A 20622-nucleotide genomic window follows, 5' to 3' on the forward strand; every position below is an offset into this window, starting at 1 on the left:
GGCTCAGAAGATGTCTTTTCAGGCTGTTCATATGCCAGTACTTTTACACACACATTCCAAAAGTGTACTGGAAGATGGTGCCATCTTTTCCATACGTTACACAAAACCCCTTATATGAATACAATGAGTTACAAAGGAAGACAGCATCACATGACAGAAACGGCAAAATAAGTTTGTGCAATTTATTGATCTACATGTATGTACCACATGAAATGCAGCCACTTTAAATACCGTGAAGGAAATTTTTAATAATTTTACTTCAGGCTTCAGGGTCACTCTGCTTCTACGAAACATACTTTAATAGAATAAGGAGTTGCTGTGTGCAATTTGAGAGGTTGTTTTCTTTCCTCATTAGGCATAAACACAGTAGGTATATGCTTATACATGACTTGAAGACTAACCCACAGACCAGGAAGGTTACTACACAGATTTAGAGAGTACTTAATCAAAAAAAGTCAAGTCAGGTGTCATCTGCCTTCTCCATTTATGCCCTTTCCTTCAGCAAAACAAGCTAATAACGGATCCCAAGGGAGAAATCAAAACAAATCAGGCTACTCAGAGACTTTAAGGCTAAATACAGTCCATAGTGCTGTGGGATGGTGCTACCTCCCACACACCTGATGGCCATCGTAGAATCATAGAATGGTTTGGGTTGGAAGGGACCTTTAACAGTCATCTAGTCCAACTGCAAGGAGGTTCATGCCGCTTTTATATTGCTGACGAGTATAGAAGAAGGAATTTTAGTGCAATCAAGCAGCTATGATGACAGTCATTTTATTATAGGTTGCAATTTGACTGTCAAGTACAGACAACCATTCACAGCAGAGAAAGGACACTCAGCCAGTCCTAACCCCCACACTAAGCTAGACCATTCTCATCTATCATTTAACTGCTCCTTCATACTTGTATGGCCAGAAGTGAAAAGGCTTATTTGAAAGCATCAGCTATACTAGAATTTTCATACCCAAACTTCTTTTTGAAAGTACTGTCAACAGGCAGCCCCTCCTAGGTGTGTAAATAACTTCTGTCTCTCGACTCGGCTATACACAGTCGAGGCTTCCAGGAGCTGAGGTCACCATTGGCATTTTTAAGGCCAAGATTCAACAGTCCATAGCATTAGCAGGCCATTTAAAATTTGGCTCTTGCTTATAACTGTGCTTTTCCAAGAGCCAAAATATGTTCTTCACATATGCCTCAGGTCTTCCAGGTTGGAGCAGGAGCACAGCAGTAGCTTCCTTCTGTCTTCAAGCAAACGTATTACTCATGTATGAGCCAACTCCTCATTGCTCAGCCAGTTTATGAACACAGCCAGCTGGAATAGTGGAAATATGGAATGCAAGAATTTTTACGCAGATGACTGCATCTCCCTTTCACCTTCTCTCCTATCTGTTATTTGTCTTCTCAGAAGAGATGCTGCTTAGGGCTAGGGACTGGCTTTTCAACTATCTGTACAGCCTGCAGGGCAGGTGAGATCTGACACCAGCTAGTGCTTCAGGGCAGTATGATAACACGTGCCAAGGAAGGTTCTCTAGCGGGAAGTTACTGAGTCACAGGACAAGTATTCATTCAACACGCTTACCCCAGACACTGCTCACTCCTTTCACCTTTGTATTCAGCTACTGAAACTAGGGTGTGGTAGGAGACCTTTACAGGTCAGCTCAGACTGATAAATCACTGTAGAAGTGGACAGGATCCCAGGCCCCTCAGCTGTGTCAGCCTACTTACCTGCTTGTTGGACTCTCAGATCTGTGACGGATTAACATAAGCAGGACAGAGACAGAGGCACGGATTTGTCATGGCTCTAAACTCATTAAGTATCACCCATGGCCAATGCTGCTGTTATTTTGGCTGGAAGTGAGTGTCAGGCACTTTGCTCCCCCCCCTGTTTGCTGCCTATGGAAATTTAGCGTACCTTAACTCCACCAGCTCAACAGGCCTTCTAGACTTCGGGAGATAATTATGCTTGCTAACAAAAGGTACAAACGTGCTCTCAATTTACACAGTACTTCCTCCACAAATGTCCTGTCTGACTGATAGGGCTTGTATGTTAAGACCTGACAAAAGCTCACAGCAGCTGACTTACAAACTACTTTTGCCTCCTCACCTTGATAGCACTTGACCTTTGTTAGCTTGGCTTCCCTGTCTCTTCAAGAGAAGTATTTCACCTCTCAGTTCCATCTTTTGAAGAACTAAGAGCAACATAAATATTAAAGCTACTCCCAGATATTCCCCAGTCACAAATAAAGAAGCAGATTTCCATTATCAGAAAGACAATTAGTTCTAGGTCTTGGCAGGGAAAAGAGCATTTACGAAGCCTGTGATCACCGACATAGGCTTGTTGCAAGAACAGCTGCTGAGGTTACAAACCGGAATTTTTACAATGCTACTTGAATTCTCAAGCTCTACTATGAGCAGGCCTTAGCAGTAATATCAAACTGCTTGCACTGCGTGGGCCTGTTTCACTGTCAGGCATTAGATTTAGATTGTGGTTTACCCTGAAAGGTATTGTGGAAAAATCAGACTGCAGCCACAGTTTTCCACTGCTACATACACCTCCCAGCACACCACAGCAGGATTAGAAGCCAACAGTTGATTCTACACTAGCTCTCCAGTCAACAAAAAGGCTAACCAAGTTGTCATTATGTTTTCTTCTTCTTGGTGACCAAAGAACTAGTAGGCATCCAGATAAAGAGTCAGATTGCAGGCTCAGTTGCCAAATTTGCAATTAGGAGAAAATGCAATAATGGCTTTACTTATGATGTAAGGATGTATTCTGGAGTCCCCCAGTGGCCTGTTAAAATGCCAGTCTGCCTATGTTGCAGTTTTCAGAGTGCAACAGCCTAAAATTACAATAAAGCTAGTGCCTGTTTCTTCTATAGGACCATTAAACTCAAGAAAATGAAGGTCAGAGCTAGAAGGAATTCACTCTAAAATCCTTTTAAAATAAGCCCGAGTTCTCCCATTACTTACCATGATTTTTCCACTACACCTAGGCAAAACATTTTTGATGGGAAGGTGATAAATTTTTCATCCACCAGGGCATTAAGTACATGGAGAATTACAGTGAATGGGCATACAGAGCAACTGTAATGTAACGTCCAGCACTCTGCAGGCAAACAGAAAACCTACACATGTATTAACTGGGTTGTTTCTCCCCACCTCCAGAACATCTGATAGTGGGCTAAATCACATGGTACCACTGTAAGGCAGGAAATCTGCTCCGATATAATCAGTCCCTGTCTTCCTATCAGCAAATCCAGAACGGTTTATCTTACGCTTTGGAGGCTATTGTAATAGCTCATTGCATGTTAGGGCAAAGTGATAATGACTTCTGTTTCTTTTTTTGAAACAACCATCTAGCAATATATACCTGTATCTAAAACTGTTCAGCTACATCCTCAGCATCTCTTAACTTCTTCCTCTGTACCCCCTTTATTCATAGTCCATACTACAAACCACTACAGAATTTGCAAGATGTGACAACTGACATCTTAACTTCTTTTATGGCCTTATTCCTCAACTGACAGCTTAAACTGAGTTTGTCAGACAGAGGAGTGTATGGTAGCAGCACATTCTGGGACTTCTCGTGACAAAACTAAGAAGCATTTAAATCAGGGTCTGTATTTGGCTCAGAGACACAGATTCATTAGCATCTCACATGCCTTATTCTGAACACATGGAAAAAGCACCCTAGTGACTGGTGGCAAAACAAAGGCTTTTTGAAGCCTGATACCACCATCTTATCTACAAATTCACTTCCAAAACCTCCCTCCTGCAAATGAAATACCAAATGAGTGGAGAAGGTGAAAGGAGAGATAATTTTGAAAATTTACTCTCAATTCTATTTGCTGCAAGCAAAGCCCAACCAACAAAAAGACAGCAAACAATTTCAGTTCTGGGTCACTTTCTGGACACACAAAAACTTTTTGTAGTATCACTCTTAGAATAACAGGAGAAAAAGGATATTAGACCAGGCGTTATAAGTGTCGACTTGCCACTTAGATTTTTGTCTACTTCTTCTTAGGGAGTGGGAAACAGCCGTAAAAGGTTTACAAGGCAAAAGGAGTAATTGTTTAAACATTCCACATTGCACAAGCATGCCTCTTCAGTCTGCACATATCTAGATAAGGTGTAGGAAAAGTCTGTTCTCTGACATGTTAGACAACTACACCCAAAACATTTGCAATGGGCAGTCCCAAGTAGAGAATACGGATTATTTCTTTTGCACGTTTGCTGCACACATGACTTTCAAACAAAAAAAAATCAGTTAATATTTGATTGGTTTAAGCAATATAATTCTAAACTGATCGAGGGCTCTACTAGGAAGAATAAAGCAAACTAATGGGGTTATGCAACCTTTCCCCATCCTTGTCATCAAAACACCTCATCAGCAACACCTCCTTTGATTCCTGCCTCCGGGGTCTCTGAATAGCAAGGTTTTGGGTAGGCAGAAGTAGGTGGAGACATGAGAAAAAGGTGGTCTAGTTCTGTCTGTAGTCATGCATGTTCTTCCATTATATGCCTATTTGGAAACCCGGGTGTGTTAGGTCTACTAACAATAGCCTGATAAATTAATCACAGCTAGCATCTTGCTTTTGGATCCTCGGAGAAATAACTAGGGTGTAGTCAACACAAGTCTTGATGACAAACAAGACAAACTGACATTTATTCTGAAGTCAGAAGCGAAGACGGACACATCCAGACCTGGAGCATTAAAATGAATGAATTACATGCTCATAGGTATGAGACAAGTCAACCGATTTTGGAGATGAAAAGTGAAAACAGGCAGCTCTGTTGTCCATTGAAATACGGTCTTCACCAGAATGTGGAACCAAAACTACTATCCCAACACATTGCTAGATTAACCCTGCTGTGCATCATTTCTCTCCTAGAAGATGGCCACACATGGGACATCAGACTGGCATGTTGTCCCCATGTTTCGTTTAAAACACATACACATTCTGCACTGAAGATAGTCTCCTCCATTTTCACATGCTTTTTTACTATGTCACCTGCAGTTAGCACTCAGACTTACTCATCTATTAGTAGTTACACTGTCAAGTTTGAAGTAAGGTTCATCTTAAAAGTAATATGTTATAAATCATGTAATTAGATACTCCCTAGGCAGACACAGGGAATACGTAAATTTGTTTAGACATTTCTTGGTACAATGAAGCTTGACTTTATTCCATTCAGAAAAATCTGTAGCAAGACTGTTGAGGCTCCAGAGAACAGGAGGTAGGAGTCTTTCAAGGTCTGTCAGCCTTCAGTTTCTATTAGCTTCCACTTGTTTCATTTCTATAACAGCCTTCCACTACTTGGTTTGTCTGCTTGTTTTAAAGGATTTGCATAGAGGCTTCCCAATGGCTTCCCCTCCCTCTTCATACGCAACCCAAGTAAACCTGCCATGGCGGGGGGGCGGGGAGAAGACACCAAACTGAACCAAGATCACCTTCACAATGAAGGAACACCTATCCTATGACAATACACCTTTGGTATTAGCCAGCGTGGACAGCGGTACAGAACAACCTGAATCGGGGGAGAGGCTGCTAGAATGTATGTGCATTCATTCACAGGTTCTGCTCAAACACAGTATTCCCAGTATTTTAAAGCCTATAAAAGTAGGTGTATGAAGCATAAGAACAGCCCTGATCCAATGACATCCCACAGGATGCACAAACAACTCTAAGTGAGCAGAAGAGCCTGCATCATAGCTTGCTTCACACTACCAGTAAGAGTATATCCATGAAATTGATGCTGTGCTAAAGAACAGGTTGCATTTTAGGATTTTGTGTGAGCTACAAATCAAGACTAACCTACTCTGAAGCCAAAGGCTTCAGTTTGGCACTGAATAATGCAACACAGTCCCAGGTACAAACAAGTGATAGATCTTACCAAGACAGGTTTTGTACTGTAAGGAAAACCATACTTCCTGAGGGAGTACTCAATTTAGAGGTTAAAAAGCCTTATTAGTATCCACTTATTCCCTAAAGCACACTCTTGTACCATACAAAGTAAACTCCATCTCACCCTGCTTCACTAGCTGTTCCAAACAAGCATCATCCAGTCAAATAATCCATCTGCTAATAGTTGACAAGTTAGCAATCAATACTGGGAAGAAAAGGTATCAGCCCAGTTCTCAGTCCAATGCCGTGTCTCTTACTAAGACCAGTAAGTAGGGTCTCTTCCTTAACCCCAGTTACTCCACAAGATTAAGATGAAAACAGTCCTAAGAGTCCTGCTTTTCTTACTGACTCTTCACAAGGCGGGCTGTAGTTCACTGTTACTTTGGTCTGATGAAACTGGCAGAAAACACAAGAGGATGCAAAAAAGCTTTCTGGAGGATATATACACACACACACAAATTTTTTTATTTTTTTTCCTCCTTTTTTTTTGTGTGTCTGTCTAGCAATAAATGGAGGACTCAGGCAAAAAAGGAGTTCACTTAGAATAGGGTGGGTTTGTTTTGGTTGGGGTCATATGAACTATATCTCTGCAGAGCAGCAACCAACCTCCCCACCGAACTCACAGTCATTCTTACGTCAGCTGGCTTTCTTAAAAAGCATAATGGCATGCACATTTTCCTAGAGAATAAAATTGCTCTATTTCTGAACAGAAAGTATTATTTGGAACTTCACATTTGGTGCTAAGAAACGTTCATAAGGGGAAATCAATCCAAAAGGCATGACATTGTCTTTTTCCACCCAGACAGGTGGCCCAAAGAGGAACATTCTCATCTAGGTGTATTTAGGTACTTACATACCCAAGAAATCAGCAATGTGAGTGCCACTTGACTTTTTGATTATTGCCAAATGTCTCCAAAATCCTGCTCCATTAACACATTAAACCAAGGACTTCAGTCCCCAAATATACCATTTTAAATTGCTGAAGCAGAAAAAGGACAACACACAGACCAAGTTTCATTTATTTGAAAAGAGTTTGTTGCTGAATTGATGTGCTGAATCCCCTCTGTCTTTGGCAATGGGAAATGCCTCTGAGCTGCTTTGATCTCATGCAACCACTACACAAAGCCAAGCAAAGGAGGGAAGGAAAGCATGAGCAGCAGGCAAGCACAGTCTTATCCTCAAGCTCCTTTGGGAGAGTACTCCAGGTGGTTCACAGTGTGATGGAGCTCTTTCTCCTTCAACAGATCTGCCCAGCTAGAAAGAAATCATTTAGCTATGAGTACGAGGAAAGAGATTACAGGGTGTACCAGATTTGTCTGAAGGTAATCTCCAAGCACACGCTCCCATGTATACACTTTGACCATCACCACATTATACTTACTAACAAGTAAGCCCATTAAAAGTTAATCAGAAGTCCCTGGTACAACCACTAGACACAAGTATGTGATTTTAGAACTAGTTACAAAAATAGAAATTAATTGTTATTAATTGAAACTCATGCTGTTTCTCCTGTAGTAAGTCTGAGCAGTGTGTGAGAGCACATTCTGTTTGACAACATGGGATACTAAGACCTCTCAGTTTGAATTTTCAGTGAAAGAGTTCAAGCCACCTAATTCTTAGTCTCTTACAATAACTTCAGATTAAAAAGCTTTTCTCACATTACAAGCAAGCTCCTTGTTGACACACATGTATGACCTAAAAGTACAAGAATTAAATACGCTGCAAAGTGAGTTTAGGTTTTATGCGTTTTTAAAATCAGCTCCACAAGAATTGTAGGCTTTATTTTCTTATTAGTCACACTTGCTTATTAATAGACTAATTTAAATCCACCAAGGCTTAAAGATAACATCAGTACCCTGAATAGGACTCCAGAATCATATTGTTAGAAGGGATGCTCTGACAGGATCTTAACATATCCTTAGGAATAAATGTAGAGACAACGGTGATTTGTGGCATCCCTTATCCAGAGTCCAAGCAAACTTTCAAAAAAATTCAACGCGAAATAGAAGGGATGATGGCCAGCCTAAGAGACCTCAGTTAGACAAAGTGCCATTCTGTTTACCGGTCCAGACAGAATGTAGAGCTCATACAAACATACTGCGCTATTGCCTTGCCTGTAAGCCACACCAATTCCACGCGTTATTTTTCCATTCATTTACAGACACCCAAACTTTTACCGTGAAGTAGTGCAAATGATAGATATTAAGGAATTTATTAGAAAGGGGTGGGTGACTGGTAAAATGAACATTTTTGCAGATATTTAGCTTTAGAAAGAGTCCCTAAGTATTACAGGGCAATGTGAAAGAGTGATACTTCAAATTTATGGAGTTATAACTGGCGCCTGGTTACCTAACTATGCCCAGGCACTACCAAGCTGACACAATCATTTGAGTGGATACTGAGGATACGTTTTGAAAATTTCTAGAACATTTGGAAGAAATACTCTGGAGGCACAGTAGGATAAAATAGGTAATTCTTTTCAGAAACAAGGTTAGCTTTGACAGCACCTCTAAACTTTTCTATCTTCCATCAGCCCTTTAAACTTGAACTGGCACCCATGTTCAAAACCATCTCCACTGAGAGCTTGCCTCTGTTGAGCACACTTTCAAAACTGTTCCATCTAACAGAAAAGTATTTTATGAAGGTATTAAGAATGTATTCTCATGACAGTCATCGAATGTCATTTTCACACCATAGTAGTAAGTCCAGTTCCCCCAATGCCAATATTCAGCTCACCACAATACCTTAAATATATCCCATCCTGAGAAACAAAAAACAGAAAAAAAGCCTTCCTTCTGACAGTCTACCTTATAAGTAAAACTGCCTTGAAAAGAGACTGAAAAGGATATCTGTTAAAGCTGACCAGAATCAGAAAAACAACTACACTAGGGTTTCAACAGCCATACACTTCCACTGAGCATTGAGAAAGGTTAAGTGTATGTAGCATTCAGACCTCTGAAACTTTTTTTTTTTTGCAGTGCCACACCAATGTATGTATTAAAGGCGTTTGGCATAGAGCAGCCACCACCCACCACACAAACAGCTCCACATCAGAATTTCCCCTATCGTTACCCTCCTTCAGTTTACACAAGCAAACAATCCCAAGCGCAGCCCAGGACAGCATTTCCAGGAGGTGCTGCTGGGAAAGGCCGATAGCCACAGCAGGGAACCCTGTTGCAAAGTTGACCACAACAGCTTTCTGCCTCAGACACGCTGGTGCCAGGGGTCAGCCGCTCCACCACATAAGAGTCACCCAACCACACACCAGAACTCCAGACAGGAATATTTCTGTTCCACATTCCTGTGTCCAGGCAGGGCCCCAAACTGTGTTAATTCTGAACTACACAACTGTACAAAGAGTTAGGAGCTATGCTGAAGCTACTGCCAGGAAATTCAGTTATGTACTTAGCCCACTCATTGTTCGATACCTGAAACTCAGCTGGGCCAGGGTATATCAGAGATTCCTGAACAGGAACAAGGACAACAAAATAAATAAGTCAGCAATATTCTGAAAAACTCTTGACAAGCTGTCATTCTGCTCTTCCATTATATGCTGTTTTCCCCCTCTCCGGCAGGGCTGCCATTCAGAGGCTGGCAGCAGCTCCTGGGTTAATGAAGCAGAAAGAGCCATCTTATTGCATCCTTTTTTATTCCTAGTGCAAGGTCTTTTAATTTCCTTGCATCACACCACCTTGTCATCTCAGATTCTTTCATCACCCTTTACCCATGAGAAGAGAATGTCAATATCCCCTTTCCTTTGGGACAGGCCTCAGCAGAGCTCAAAGATAAAGCAGGTATGCTGTTCCCAAAACTATCAGGCCCATTCAGACCAACACAAGGAGCCTGAGGACAGGGCAAACACCTGTTAAAGCACTAAAAAAACCCAAGAATTAAAGCAGACTGCCTATGGAGGCTGCATGAGCCAGTCTAATCAGCTCAGTTTTACTACAGATAAGCAATATTAGGAGCTGTTAGCTGAGAAAGGTCTCCGTCAGGTGATTTGTAAAATTCCACTAGGAAATTGCTCAAAGAGGATTTTGTCATGTTACCAGTTTGTCCACACTCCAGGCACATGGCACAGATTATTAGAACACCTTTCAAACCTCAGAATTTCTTCTAGAGGGAAAAAGATTACATTAAAAGACCTCCATTATATACACATACAAACACCACTTTGTCAGGCTATGATGTTTATATGATGACATCCTATCCCAGCTCTTGCAATCTTCCAGGTGTGTAGAATGCAAACTAAAATATTGCATCTCCTTCGGTGGAAATATAATTCAGGTAGTGTTTTACTCTATAATATACAAAAAGCATGTGCCACATCTATGCAGAAAAATAAATTTCATATGCAAGCTTCCAGATTCTCAGAAGTCATAAGATTCAGAAACCAGAAGAGACACTTTAATGTAGAAACCAACATGCTGATTACAGGCTGCTACAACCTGCAGTCCCTTGCATTTTCTACCACACCCTCTTGAACTAGAATTACAAGTAGCAAAAGCAAAGTTATTCAGACAAAAATACTTGTTGACAGCCCTTTCAGACCACTACTGAGAATGGCTTTTTTTATTTTCTGTTCCTTCCCCCAGATACTGCTTTCAAACTTACATCTACAATTACTTTTCCTGAGCACTTTCAAATCTGGCACTGATGTACCATTCCAAACCAATGTTTTTCAACCTAAAGAAAATGCCCATTCTGCTACAGCAAAGTCAGTTTTCTGCTTTTTTGAAGCAGGAGACAAAACTATGTAGCAAAAACATCTCCAGTTGCATTAAGATTGGGGGGGGGGGGGGGGGGGGGGGCGGGGGGGGGGGACACGGGGGGAAGTGGGAACATTCCCTGTGATGATTTTTTACCTTCAGCCTTCAGTGAAGCAAATGCCTTGGGAGGAGAAGCCTTTTTAAGCAGGAAAAGCTACTGGTTTACCTTTTATTGCTCTTGAAAGGAGCAAGAGGAATAACTCAACAACATGCTGACCACAAGCTGACTAAATGACCTCAAGGCTGCACAAGCACACTCAGCAAAACGAACACTGCTCTTTGGGCAAGTGGCAGGCTGCTGTTCTGTTTGCAGGGTAGGGTATACCTACACAGGGGGCATTTGTCAAAAAATATTTCTCAGAAGAGAAACATCACAGATGCATCCTGGTTGGAATCATTTTAAAACATTTAAATAGGAAATACATGTCTTCATGTAGAACTCACAATGAAAAAGAATCCTAGAGAAGATACTGAATCAATGAGAGAAAAATGCTGCCTTAGCAGAGACCCGTAAACATCTACGTATTTGTGTTGTAGCACTTTGACCTTTCACCATCTAAGGCTTCACTTTTTATTATTCAGCAGCTCATTATTTTGTGTACCCTGTAATGGATACTTTCCTTCTAAAAAAAAAAGCTGACTTACAAAAATCCTCATTCTTGAGCAGGTAGCTAGCTGTGCTAGCTGAAACCACTATTCAACTGCTATTTACACCTGGGTAGATGGCTTTCTCGTAGTCACCTGGGCAACACTGCGCTCCATGCATGCATTTCTATTCATGCCATTTACCTTAATAGTAGCTCTAGGAAAACCTCCCAGCACACCAAACACTGCAGAATAAAAACACACTGCTTTGTCTGTGGCACCAGAAAGAAAACAGGGAGCAATTTTCTGCCTTAGCCACAGATTGCAAGACTTCTCTTGGTAATGGAGCATAGTGTTGGTACCCCTTCTGGACTACAGCTCCAATGCTCCACATATTTGAGGTATAACTTTATCATTCAGACATACCGCTGACTGCATCCATACTGACTTTTGTTTGTTTGGGGCATTATGCTCCTTTTGAATCAGATCCCCCCCCCCCCCCCCATCACATATTAGTTCAGCTTGCAGAGGTTTTGATACTTGCCAATCCTGTTCTGAGGAAACCAAGCCAGATGCATATCAAGGCAGATGTGTACCAGGTGTGCTTGGCCCCTTAGAAAACTGTAAGGGTCCAAATCAACAGTTATTCTTTTGGCCAGTAATGAATCATTTGTGTGGTAGAGGCATTTCATCCAGAGACTATGCTAAATCGAGTCCACAGTAATACTCTCCAAACCACATATACCATGGAATATGGGGCCCTCCACAACAACTGTTTTTATCTACTCCTATGCTCTGAATAACTCGGCATGTGAACTGTGTAGGTCTTCCCAGGACAACCCAGGGCACTAGATCCCTTACCTGACCCTCTCCTCTTCAGCTCTTTTAAGCTCTGCATCACGTTGCAGCACCTTCATTATTGCCTCTTGTTCTTCCTCGGTTAGGAAGCTTAGGTCAATCATCTTGTTGTGTGTAGGGGTTGGTAAAGTGTCCAGAAAGATCTTAAATCCTGCCAAGGATAGTCTTGTAGTCTGCTTAAAAGGTATAGAAGTCTTTCAGCAGGCACCCAGAAAGCTGGACCAGGTTACAGTCAGTGGTTTAAAAAGTCCCAAATGCTGCTTTCTTGCAGTACAGTATATGCATGTTTCCCTAGATGAGAGACTTCTGGGAAAGTGTTGCATTCCTGCTTGCCATCGTAATGAAGTCTTCTCAGCTTGTCCTCTCAGCTCTGCTTCCTGGAGTAACAGTTCATTGACCCAGCATATCCAGTGTTTAAGAACAAACAAAACATCCCCTAAAAAAGAGACAAGGAAGAACAAGCTGTAAGATCAGGGATCAGGGAAGTAGATTATGTATGCATTTTTAATTAAAAGAAACAAGTTTTTCAGTGTGATTAAACTACTTTGTGAAGTTCAAATGGTCACTTCAAGTCAAACCTGTTTCACAAGTCTCTTGAACAAGGTGGCCATAAAAATATATTCATTTCCAATATGACAACTTACACCCTAAACCAAAATCAAGTGTCATTCAAATGATACATTTTAAAGTAAGTGCATTTTAAGTTGCCCTTTAATTCAGCAGAACAATTTGGAGGAAAAGGAATGGAAAAAAACCCAACCAACCAAACAAAAAAATGTCAAGGACACTTATCACATTCATTTAAAGTTTAATCATCAACATCATATTCAAGAGCACATAAGAAGATTTTGTATATGGCTATCATACACAGAAAGACAAAAGCCAGATATCTTGGAAGAAAAAAAATCCACTGCTGCTTGCAGTCCTGATTCACAGCAAAGCTGTGGACAGTGATGCAGCCCAACATGCATCTGCAGCATTCACCTCCTGCCAGCGCAGACTTGAATCACATCCATGAACTCTCTTCACAAGGGCTATAAGTTGGATTTTGTTTATTTAAAGAAAGATTGCCAGAACTCCAGGAACAGAAGACTTACAGGGGAAAAAACCCAACCACAACCAACCACTTGGGCTTAAACTCACAAGCTTGTCATGCTGTCTTACTCACCCTTAGCACATTTCTAGGACACCATATTTGGCAAGTCACCTATCAAACAGAACAAAAAAACCCCACACCTATCACACTGACCTTTTGGACCCTCTTCCACTCCTATCAAACTGTGTGCTTTGCTCTCCACACCCATCTTCCCACTCCAAGTCCTCAAAGTCTCCTTACCCCTTTTAGGAGATCAGAAAGGCAGCAGGCATTACAAGCCCTGGAGGAAAACCCGAGGAAGCCATCAGAACCCTGCCAAGTGTAACATGTTGCAGCAATGAGATGGGAGGAGGCTGGGAATGTGTTACAGGAATTTATATGTTCCAGTTCAAGACTTAAGAGGTGTGTTCTCAAATTGTGCAACGCCTCTTTCTGCAGGATTTTGTCTTCCATTTGTAACAAAAATGTGTATCACTCATAGAAGCTTCTCACACGCTACTCAGAACAGGTTTAAGAGATTATTTCCTCAGCCCTTCCTCAAGTGGGAATTCTATAACAGGCTTTTGACCAAAATACTTTTTCCCCCAAAACACAACACTCCTAACTGAAAGGTCAGGTACCAGGTTTGCAAAGCCAAATTTCTTACAGTAAATCTTTTAAACTTTCTAGAAGCTGCTGTAAGCTGCTGGATGGAGTCACAACTGCTATGTTGTTCTGACTAGTTACCTCGAGATCAAGAGGAAGGGAACCATCTGAGTAATTTCCCTTTCCTTTGGGTGAGCCCTTGCTTTGAGAAGGAAAGTCAGGGTATCTGTGGTCGTCATGGGTTGCAATACAACTTAATTTACAAGATATAAGTGTAATTTTTACTCACATTTTACCTACCACTAATAGTGCATAATTTTGTCAGGAATATGAACCCATGTAGGCCCAATCACTGTCCTACAGAACAAATGTGAAATGATTTCTGCATAACCATCTTCAGCATGTGGAATTAGAAGTCACGTGGTAACATGAACCCCACGGATTTATCCAAACCAAACTGCATTTACAAGCAGCAATTTAAAATAATGTTTTGCTTCTGGTTTATAGGCCATGGTTCCAGAGGACTATTTACTTACAAGGCAATCCCAATTGTCAAAGACAAAACCCTTTTCTTCAAAAATCCCTCAGAGGAATTAACGGGGAGGGGGTGGGGAGTCAGCTGTATCTAGAGTCAAGCCTTTTAGTGCCTCAGGGTTACAGCATCATAGATGTAATGAAGCCAGAGAAAATTAACTAAATAGCTTGAATTTAACTTAAGACTCAAAGCATCCCTAGCGACAAACCCAGTGAGAGACAGAAGAGAAGCAGATGTTATTTGAGATGTCTCTTTACTAGGCAGCTACCATCACAGCCCTGCAGGTTTGTGTGCACGTCTGCCTGAGGCCCTTGCAGCCCAATGCTGCCATGCAGCACAGGATGCTGACACCATATTGACAGCAATAAAATCATGCAACAAGTCATTATGCTTGCTTTCCTGGCCACAGTGTTCAACCACGAGATTAAAACAAGATACTGGGACTGGCACTACTCAAAGGGAAACTTCATTTCTAAAGATAACAGCATTTCTTACAGCTGTGGAAAGCAGCTGCAGCCAGGTTGATTATCCCCCCAACAGCCCCAATGCCCAACAGCCTTCTTGCATGTGGTTATGTTTGGCTGCCATATTTGTCTTCTCCATGATTCTCATTGTGATTTTGTTCCATAAGGTTGATATAACAGTATCCTAAACAACCTCCCATCTGTAGCTTTATTTATATTTAGAAAACTACAGTTTTATAATTAGGCATAAGTCAAAAGTGTTTACTATAGGGTCACCAACAAGCGTAATCCTAAATTTGCTGAGGATCTACAACAGCACTCTTTCAGCTTACGAACAGTATGATATCTGTTTTGATTATCATGCAGACACTTTTCACACCACCCCATATAACATCCAGCATCCACAGCACTTATCCAAAGCCCTGGATGCTGACTGAACAGCATGTGCACAGCTGCCAACAGGCATAGAAACTTATGCTGTAATCACAAAACCTGGACAGCTGTGAACTAGCATTATCAAGGATTTTTCTTGTAAATTGGGCAAGTCTCTTGCCTCGGATCAATCAAGATTGTGAGAAAGCTGTTGTAGGCATGGTATCTTACCATGTCTTTGTCTTTATAATTAAAGAAGGTTGAGGAAAGAAGTGTTATATTGTCTATTAGATTCATTTAAAAATCTGTAAGAAATAGTTGGACAGCATTTACAAAACAAGTTGCAAGCCTCACAGTGTCTCACAGCATTCAAATTAATAAAACAGCAGAGGAACTTCAGTTCTTCCCAACTGAGCAACAGTTTGCAAGGGCTGAGCTGTGACAGGCTGTGACAGCTCACAGCAAGCTGTGCTGCTACTGAACTTCCCAGCTACCCTCACTCTGTAGAGCAGTTTCTGCAACTAAGGTTGCACTCCCACTTTGTTTTCCATCAGGTGCAAGACACCACCTACCCTGGTAGGCTCTTAATCATTATTTTTTTTCCACCTGTCGATACCATACAACATGGCTCCACAGTTCACAAAGCTGTGTTTTGCCAAGTTTAACATACCACATCTAAATGAGGTGCATTCCCCTCCCAGTGCTTCAGAGAATCCTACATGAATTCTGATCCACTTGCACTCATCAACTGTATTCAGATCCACATGGCATCATATTAGTTGGTTTTGCTCCCACCCTAGGTTATGATAAAGAGCTTCTCCAGTCCTGAGTAGTGCAGCTGAGACCCTTCAGGTGCCTTTACAAAACTAACAACATAATGTTTCAGCTAAAGCATGTCTGTACCTGAAAAACTGGCCTCTGATCTCACTGGATAAACAGCTGAGAAAACTAGCAATAATCAGTTGGGGTTCCCACCCACCCCCTTAATGTGTATCATCCATATAGTGCAAATTGTATCACATATCACTATGATAAGAAATCTCTAGCTGCTGGAACCATGCCAGTCACAAACAAACCAGAGCAGCTTTTAGTCTTCTGCATAACTAAGAAAAAAACTCTTTCGGTGTGTGGTGTACTCTGCCAGCATCATGAGACCCAGTAATACAAACTGCTGCCAGGCTAGCTTTCTGCAAAAGATTGTTAGCACTGATTCCAAGCACAGACTGTAAAAACTGCTGGCTTTAAGTATACCACCTGTTATAAAACCTAAGGCTAATTAAAAAAAATTAAAAAAGTAAAAATAGTCAATGCCTTCCTCCACTTCAAGGCACCCACTATTACCACCCCAAGCTCAATTCTTTTGATTTCTTTTTTGGCAATTTTTTTCTCTTAAAAGCCCCTACACATGCCAAAAAACTGAGAGGTCACAACAGTTAGTTTGGTGTCACTGCAAGTTCAATGGGAAGTTTTCCTTTGCCAGGAAAGTTTTCAGACCTAAATTTGAAATAAGACTGAAAGATCCACATCAGACTGATTAAATCACAGAAATTGATAGAAATACCATGTTGACTGATTTCTGGAGAAAGGCTGTCGTGCTATAGACTAACATTTGTGAGTCTTGGGATATTTGGCATGAATTTTTCTTTAAACCTTAAATTCAAGTGAAACCACACAAAAAAAATCTTCCCTTTCATAGAAGACTTCTAATCCCTGTAATAAACAGGAATGTGAAATTATGTTTTATGGAACTCATGCCTGAAAGCTTCTAAGTTTTGGCAACAAAAGAAACAGAAAGACAACCCAAAGGGTAGTTTCACACACGCACTCTTAAGCATTTCACAAATTCCAAATGCTTTAGGCCAGACACTTATCCAAAAATTTTATCTTTAAAAATTTCTCAAAACCTCTCAGGCAGTTATACACCTTGATTCCATTAAGTAAGGCTTTACATTTTTCTAGAACACAAGTCATAACAGAAAGACAACCTTGTCCACAAACTTGTTTACTCTATAGAAAGCTGTTTGCCCCCTACCTCTATCTCCCAAGTATAAAAGATGAATGTTTATTCAAATACTGCATTCCAAACATTATGAGAGATCACATTAAGAGGTACCACAACCGTGGTTTAGATTTTAAAGTTTTTACTCAGTGTATATCTATAGGGTGTAATGAGGAGAGGCAAGGAAGAGGTTGGAGTAGTTTGCATGGCTGACATTTAAGTTCATCAACAGGATCACAAAACAAACAGCAGAACCCCAGAGTCAGCTGTTCCATTCAAATCAACAAGATTTCCTTTTGCATGCAGAAACCTCATAATGTCCTAAATTTACATTGCAAAATTACTTTTCAAGTGCTCCTTGTACAGTAGACCTAAGCAGCTAGAGCTTTGCTCCAGAGAAACTGTCTCACAGCCAGTGCCTTTCTAACAAGAGGAAGAGGGTGACAGCAAATCCTACACTTTTGGCTGCTTTCGCACCCCTATTTGTGCCAGCTCCTTCAGTTAAACAATTACCCTGCAGGCCTGGCTGATCAGTGACTCCTCTGTGTACATCTCCATCCCCTAAAGCATTCAGTTCCAAGCAACCTATTGGCTCTTAAAAATGAGAGGGATTGGTTTTATGCATTTAAAGCTACACATTTTCCTAACTTCATTTCTCCACTGCTACAACATACCAGCACTAGCAACGAGGATGAGTTGGAGGTCCAGATATAAGGCAACAAGAAGCTGAGGAAGACAGATAAATGTAATTGTGTAATATAACAATTTGCATCTGCAGAAAAATTCTTTCTCAGAAGTAACTTTGGCCTACACCCACTCTCAGGAAATAAAGGTTTGTTATTCTGAAGCAAGGAAGCCAAGAAGAACACTAAGAGCAAAAAGCTTTGCAGAATTGGCCCCTACCACCCTGAGAAGTCACATTAGGCAGTAACAATACCTCTGACCAAGCCCTGCAAGCTACAGCTTTGCAAAAACAACCACCAAACAAATCATCACACTCTCCTGAACAAACTTGATTCTCCACTGACATTTAAGCAGTACAGTCACAGTAATTCAGCACCACCCTAGGTTTAGAGAACATAATTTTTTTGTAAATACATGAGGCAAATCCCATGAAGGGAGAACAGCTAATTAAGCTAAATTCCAGTGTTGGCACAAGCAGAAATAGTTTAAGATGGTCATGAACATATTTGTGAGGAAGATCAGAGGATTACGGATTTCTGTTTGAGTAGTGGAGAAAGAAAAGCTATTACCTTCAAGAGGGGCTTAATTCATCATTCAAGAGCATTTTAAACATGGTTGCCTGCAACGGTAAGGATGTGAACAACTCAAGAAGCCCTGTTGTCATTTTATTTCCTGAAGGGGCAGCAGGGAATATATTATCCAGCAAGATATGCATATCTGTAGCCAATCCAGCTGCTCTTTCAAGAGGTGTTATCAGAACATTTTCAAAATTATAACAGCTAAGTGCACACAGCAGATCATATTACCAACAGGCTCAGAGATTAACTTAGAGTATTTGCCAACATGTATGTTTAGTCAGTGGGAGGTCGAGAAGTTCTTATCTAGCTAGTTGTGGAGAGCTGGTGGAACAGGGACCTTTGCAGAAGTGGGGGATATCTATAATAAGGCAACACTGAAGATGCTCTCACAAACACAGCAATGCTTCATTTTATTCCAGTAATAAACCGATGTGTTCTCCTGTGCAATGTTCCTTACAATACAGTTAAGGGAAAAAATCTACCTATCTGCAATTACAGGACCAGATAACCGCTCAAAACAGCCACAATGGGGAAAAAAGTTACAAACATGATACCTAACAAGCCTTGCTCACGCTTCACCTTTCCTCAATAGTACCAAAATGATCATTGTTGGTTTTAACCTGCAAAATGGTTGCAATCTTAAAATACTCTCACTGACAGCCTTATATAATGATCTTCAGCCAGCTGGAAGAGGAAGAAATGCTGCTAAAATAATACAAGCACTTGACAAAACGCCTGTTTTTCTCCAGGAACATTTTGCTGGTCCACACGACTCTGCCTGCAATTTGATTTTACTCATGTTTGGTAAGGAGGCAAGACCTTCATCACTTTGAAGGCTATACAGGCAATTGTTCTGTTTTACACAAAATTTACTCTGAACAAGAGAGCAAAATGTTAATAAAAGAAAGAGGATAAAAGTTAACTAAAAATTGGAAAAGAAAAGAGTAAGTTGCTTTGGTTGTGGCCTAATCATGTATGGCAGCTTGCCTTTCTTTCACAGGGCTTGGATATTGGCAGCAGTGCCTAAGAATGTCAATCTCTATACCTGTTATGGTATACAATCATTAGGCCAGTGGTTTCAAGAGGATGTGGTCTCTGGAATAAAAGGCACGTAAATTAAAGAGAAGCCTCAGAGAAACACACCTAGATTTTTCTTTTCCTTGTGACCACTGTTTGTCAGACTAACTATAGATGCCCTACTATTTATTTCACATTACCATAAGTATAAAACTACTCAAGAAAAAAAACAAACTAAAGATTCCAGCAGGTCAATATCAATAACATCAGCAGATCTCATTACAAAATCTGATGTTCTTCAAATCCAGTTGTATTTCCTTGCACATCATACCATTGGCACTTTGTTGTGGTTAAATCCCAACAGGCATATCGCTTGAACTAATAACAGTTCTTTTGCGACAACTCCAGTCTTCTAGTAGCTAATTCTTTTAATCAAGAGTTACAGTAAAAAGATATTTTCTAAGGCTAAGGGACTTGAAATATAATAATGAAGGTGGCTCAGTCCTCTGGATCGCTGAAGGCAGAGCGCTGCCTATTGTGTAAATTATTCCCACCTCCCTTTACTGAGGGACTAGACACCCCCCAAAAGCAGAAGTGGAGGGGCTCACAGGACTCAAGCTCCTGCTGTCACTTTCTCATTCTTCATGTCAGCATTGGCATTAGACCTACACAGGGTCCAGCTTAAGAGATTGTTTTTATGTCTTGTTTGAAAAGACTTTTAAGTAAAACACTAAAATGTTTAAGACAGGTCAGAGGCAAACTGATTACCCGGTGGGACCAAAGAATCATAAGTATGGTCAGGAGATTATCCGACACTTCTGCATTTAAGAGCTAGCTCTTTCTGAATATTTTCCCAACATAATTACAAGACAGATTCAAATCCTAGCAAGGAAGTTCCACAAGAAACAGCCATAAGATCATCTCCCCACAAAAGCCATTAAACTTACCATGCAAGTGATTAATTCCTTAAAAAGATTTTGTTAAGATGTCAATGGCTTCCTTTCATTTTACAGGAAAGGAGTGCTCACCCTTTCTTTCTGGAGACTGGCCATCTTAAATGCACAGATTCAGTATGGAAGATAAAAGTGAGAATGGGCCAATAGCACTTCCATTCCCTTCTCATATACTTTTATTGCAGAGTGGGAAACACACCTGCTTTTCCTCTCAAATGCAG

At 40.8% G+C, this 20622-nt stretch overlaps 1 protein-coding gene across 2 annotated transcripts in view; it reads right to left on the bottom strand.

Annotated features, from left to right (window-relative positions):
* SYTL2 (synaptotagmin like 2) overlaps window positions 1-20622 on the bottom strand; it is a 63934-nt gene that overhangs the window by 35020 nt on the left and 8292 nt on the right. For both annotated transcript variants that reach the window (XM_055802662.1, XM_055802661.1), the window contains exon 2: window positions 12122-12554. In XM_055802662.1, the coding sequence (XP_055658637.1) occupies window positions 12122-12222 (101 nt within the window). In that variant the 5' untranslated portion in view covers window positions 12223-12554. The remainder of the gene's footprint in view (window positions 1-12121; window positions 12555-20622) is intronic.

Source organism: Falco peregrinus, chromosome 4, assembly GCF_023634155.1.
Source record: "Falco peregrinus isolate bFalPer1 chromosome 4, bFalPer1.pri, whole genome shotgun sequence".
Lineage (NCBI taxonomy): Eukaryota > Metazoa > Chordata > Aves > Falconiformes > Falconidae > Falco > Falco peregrinus.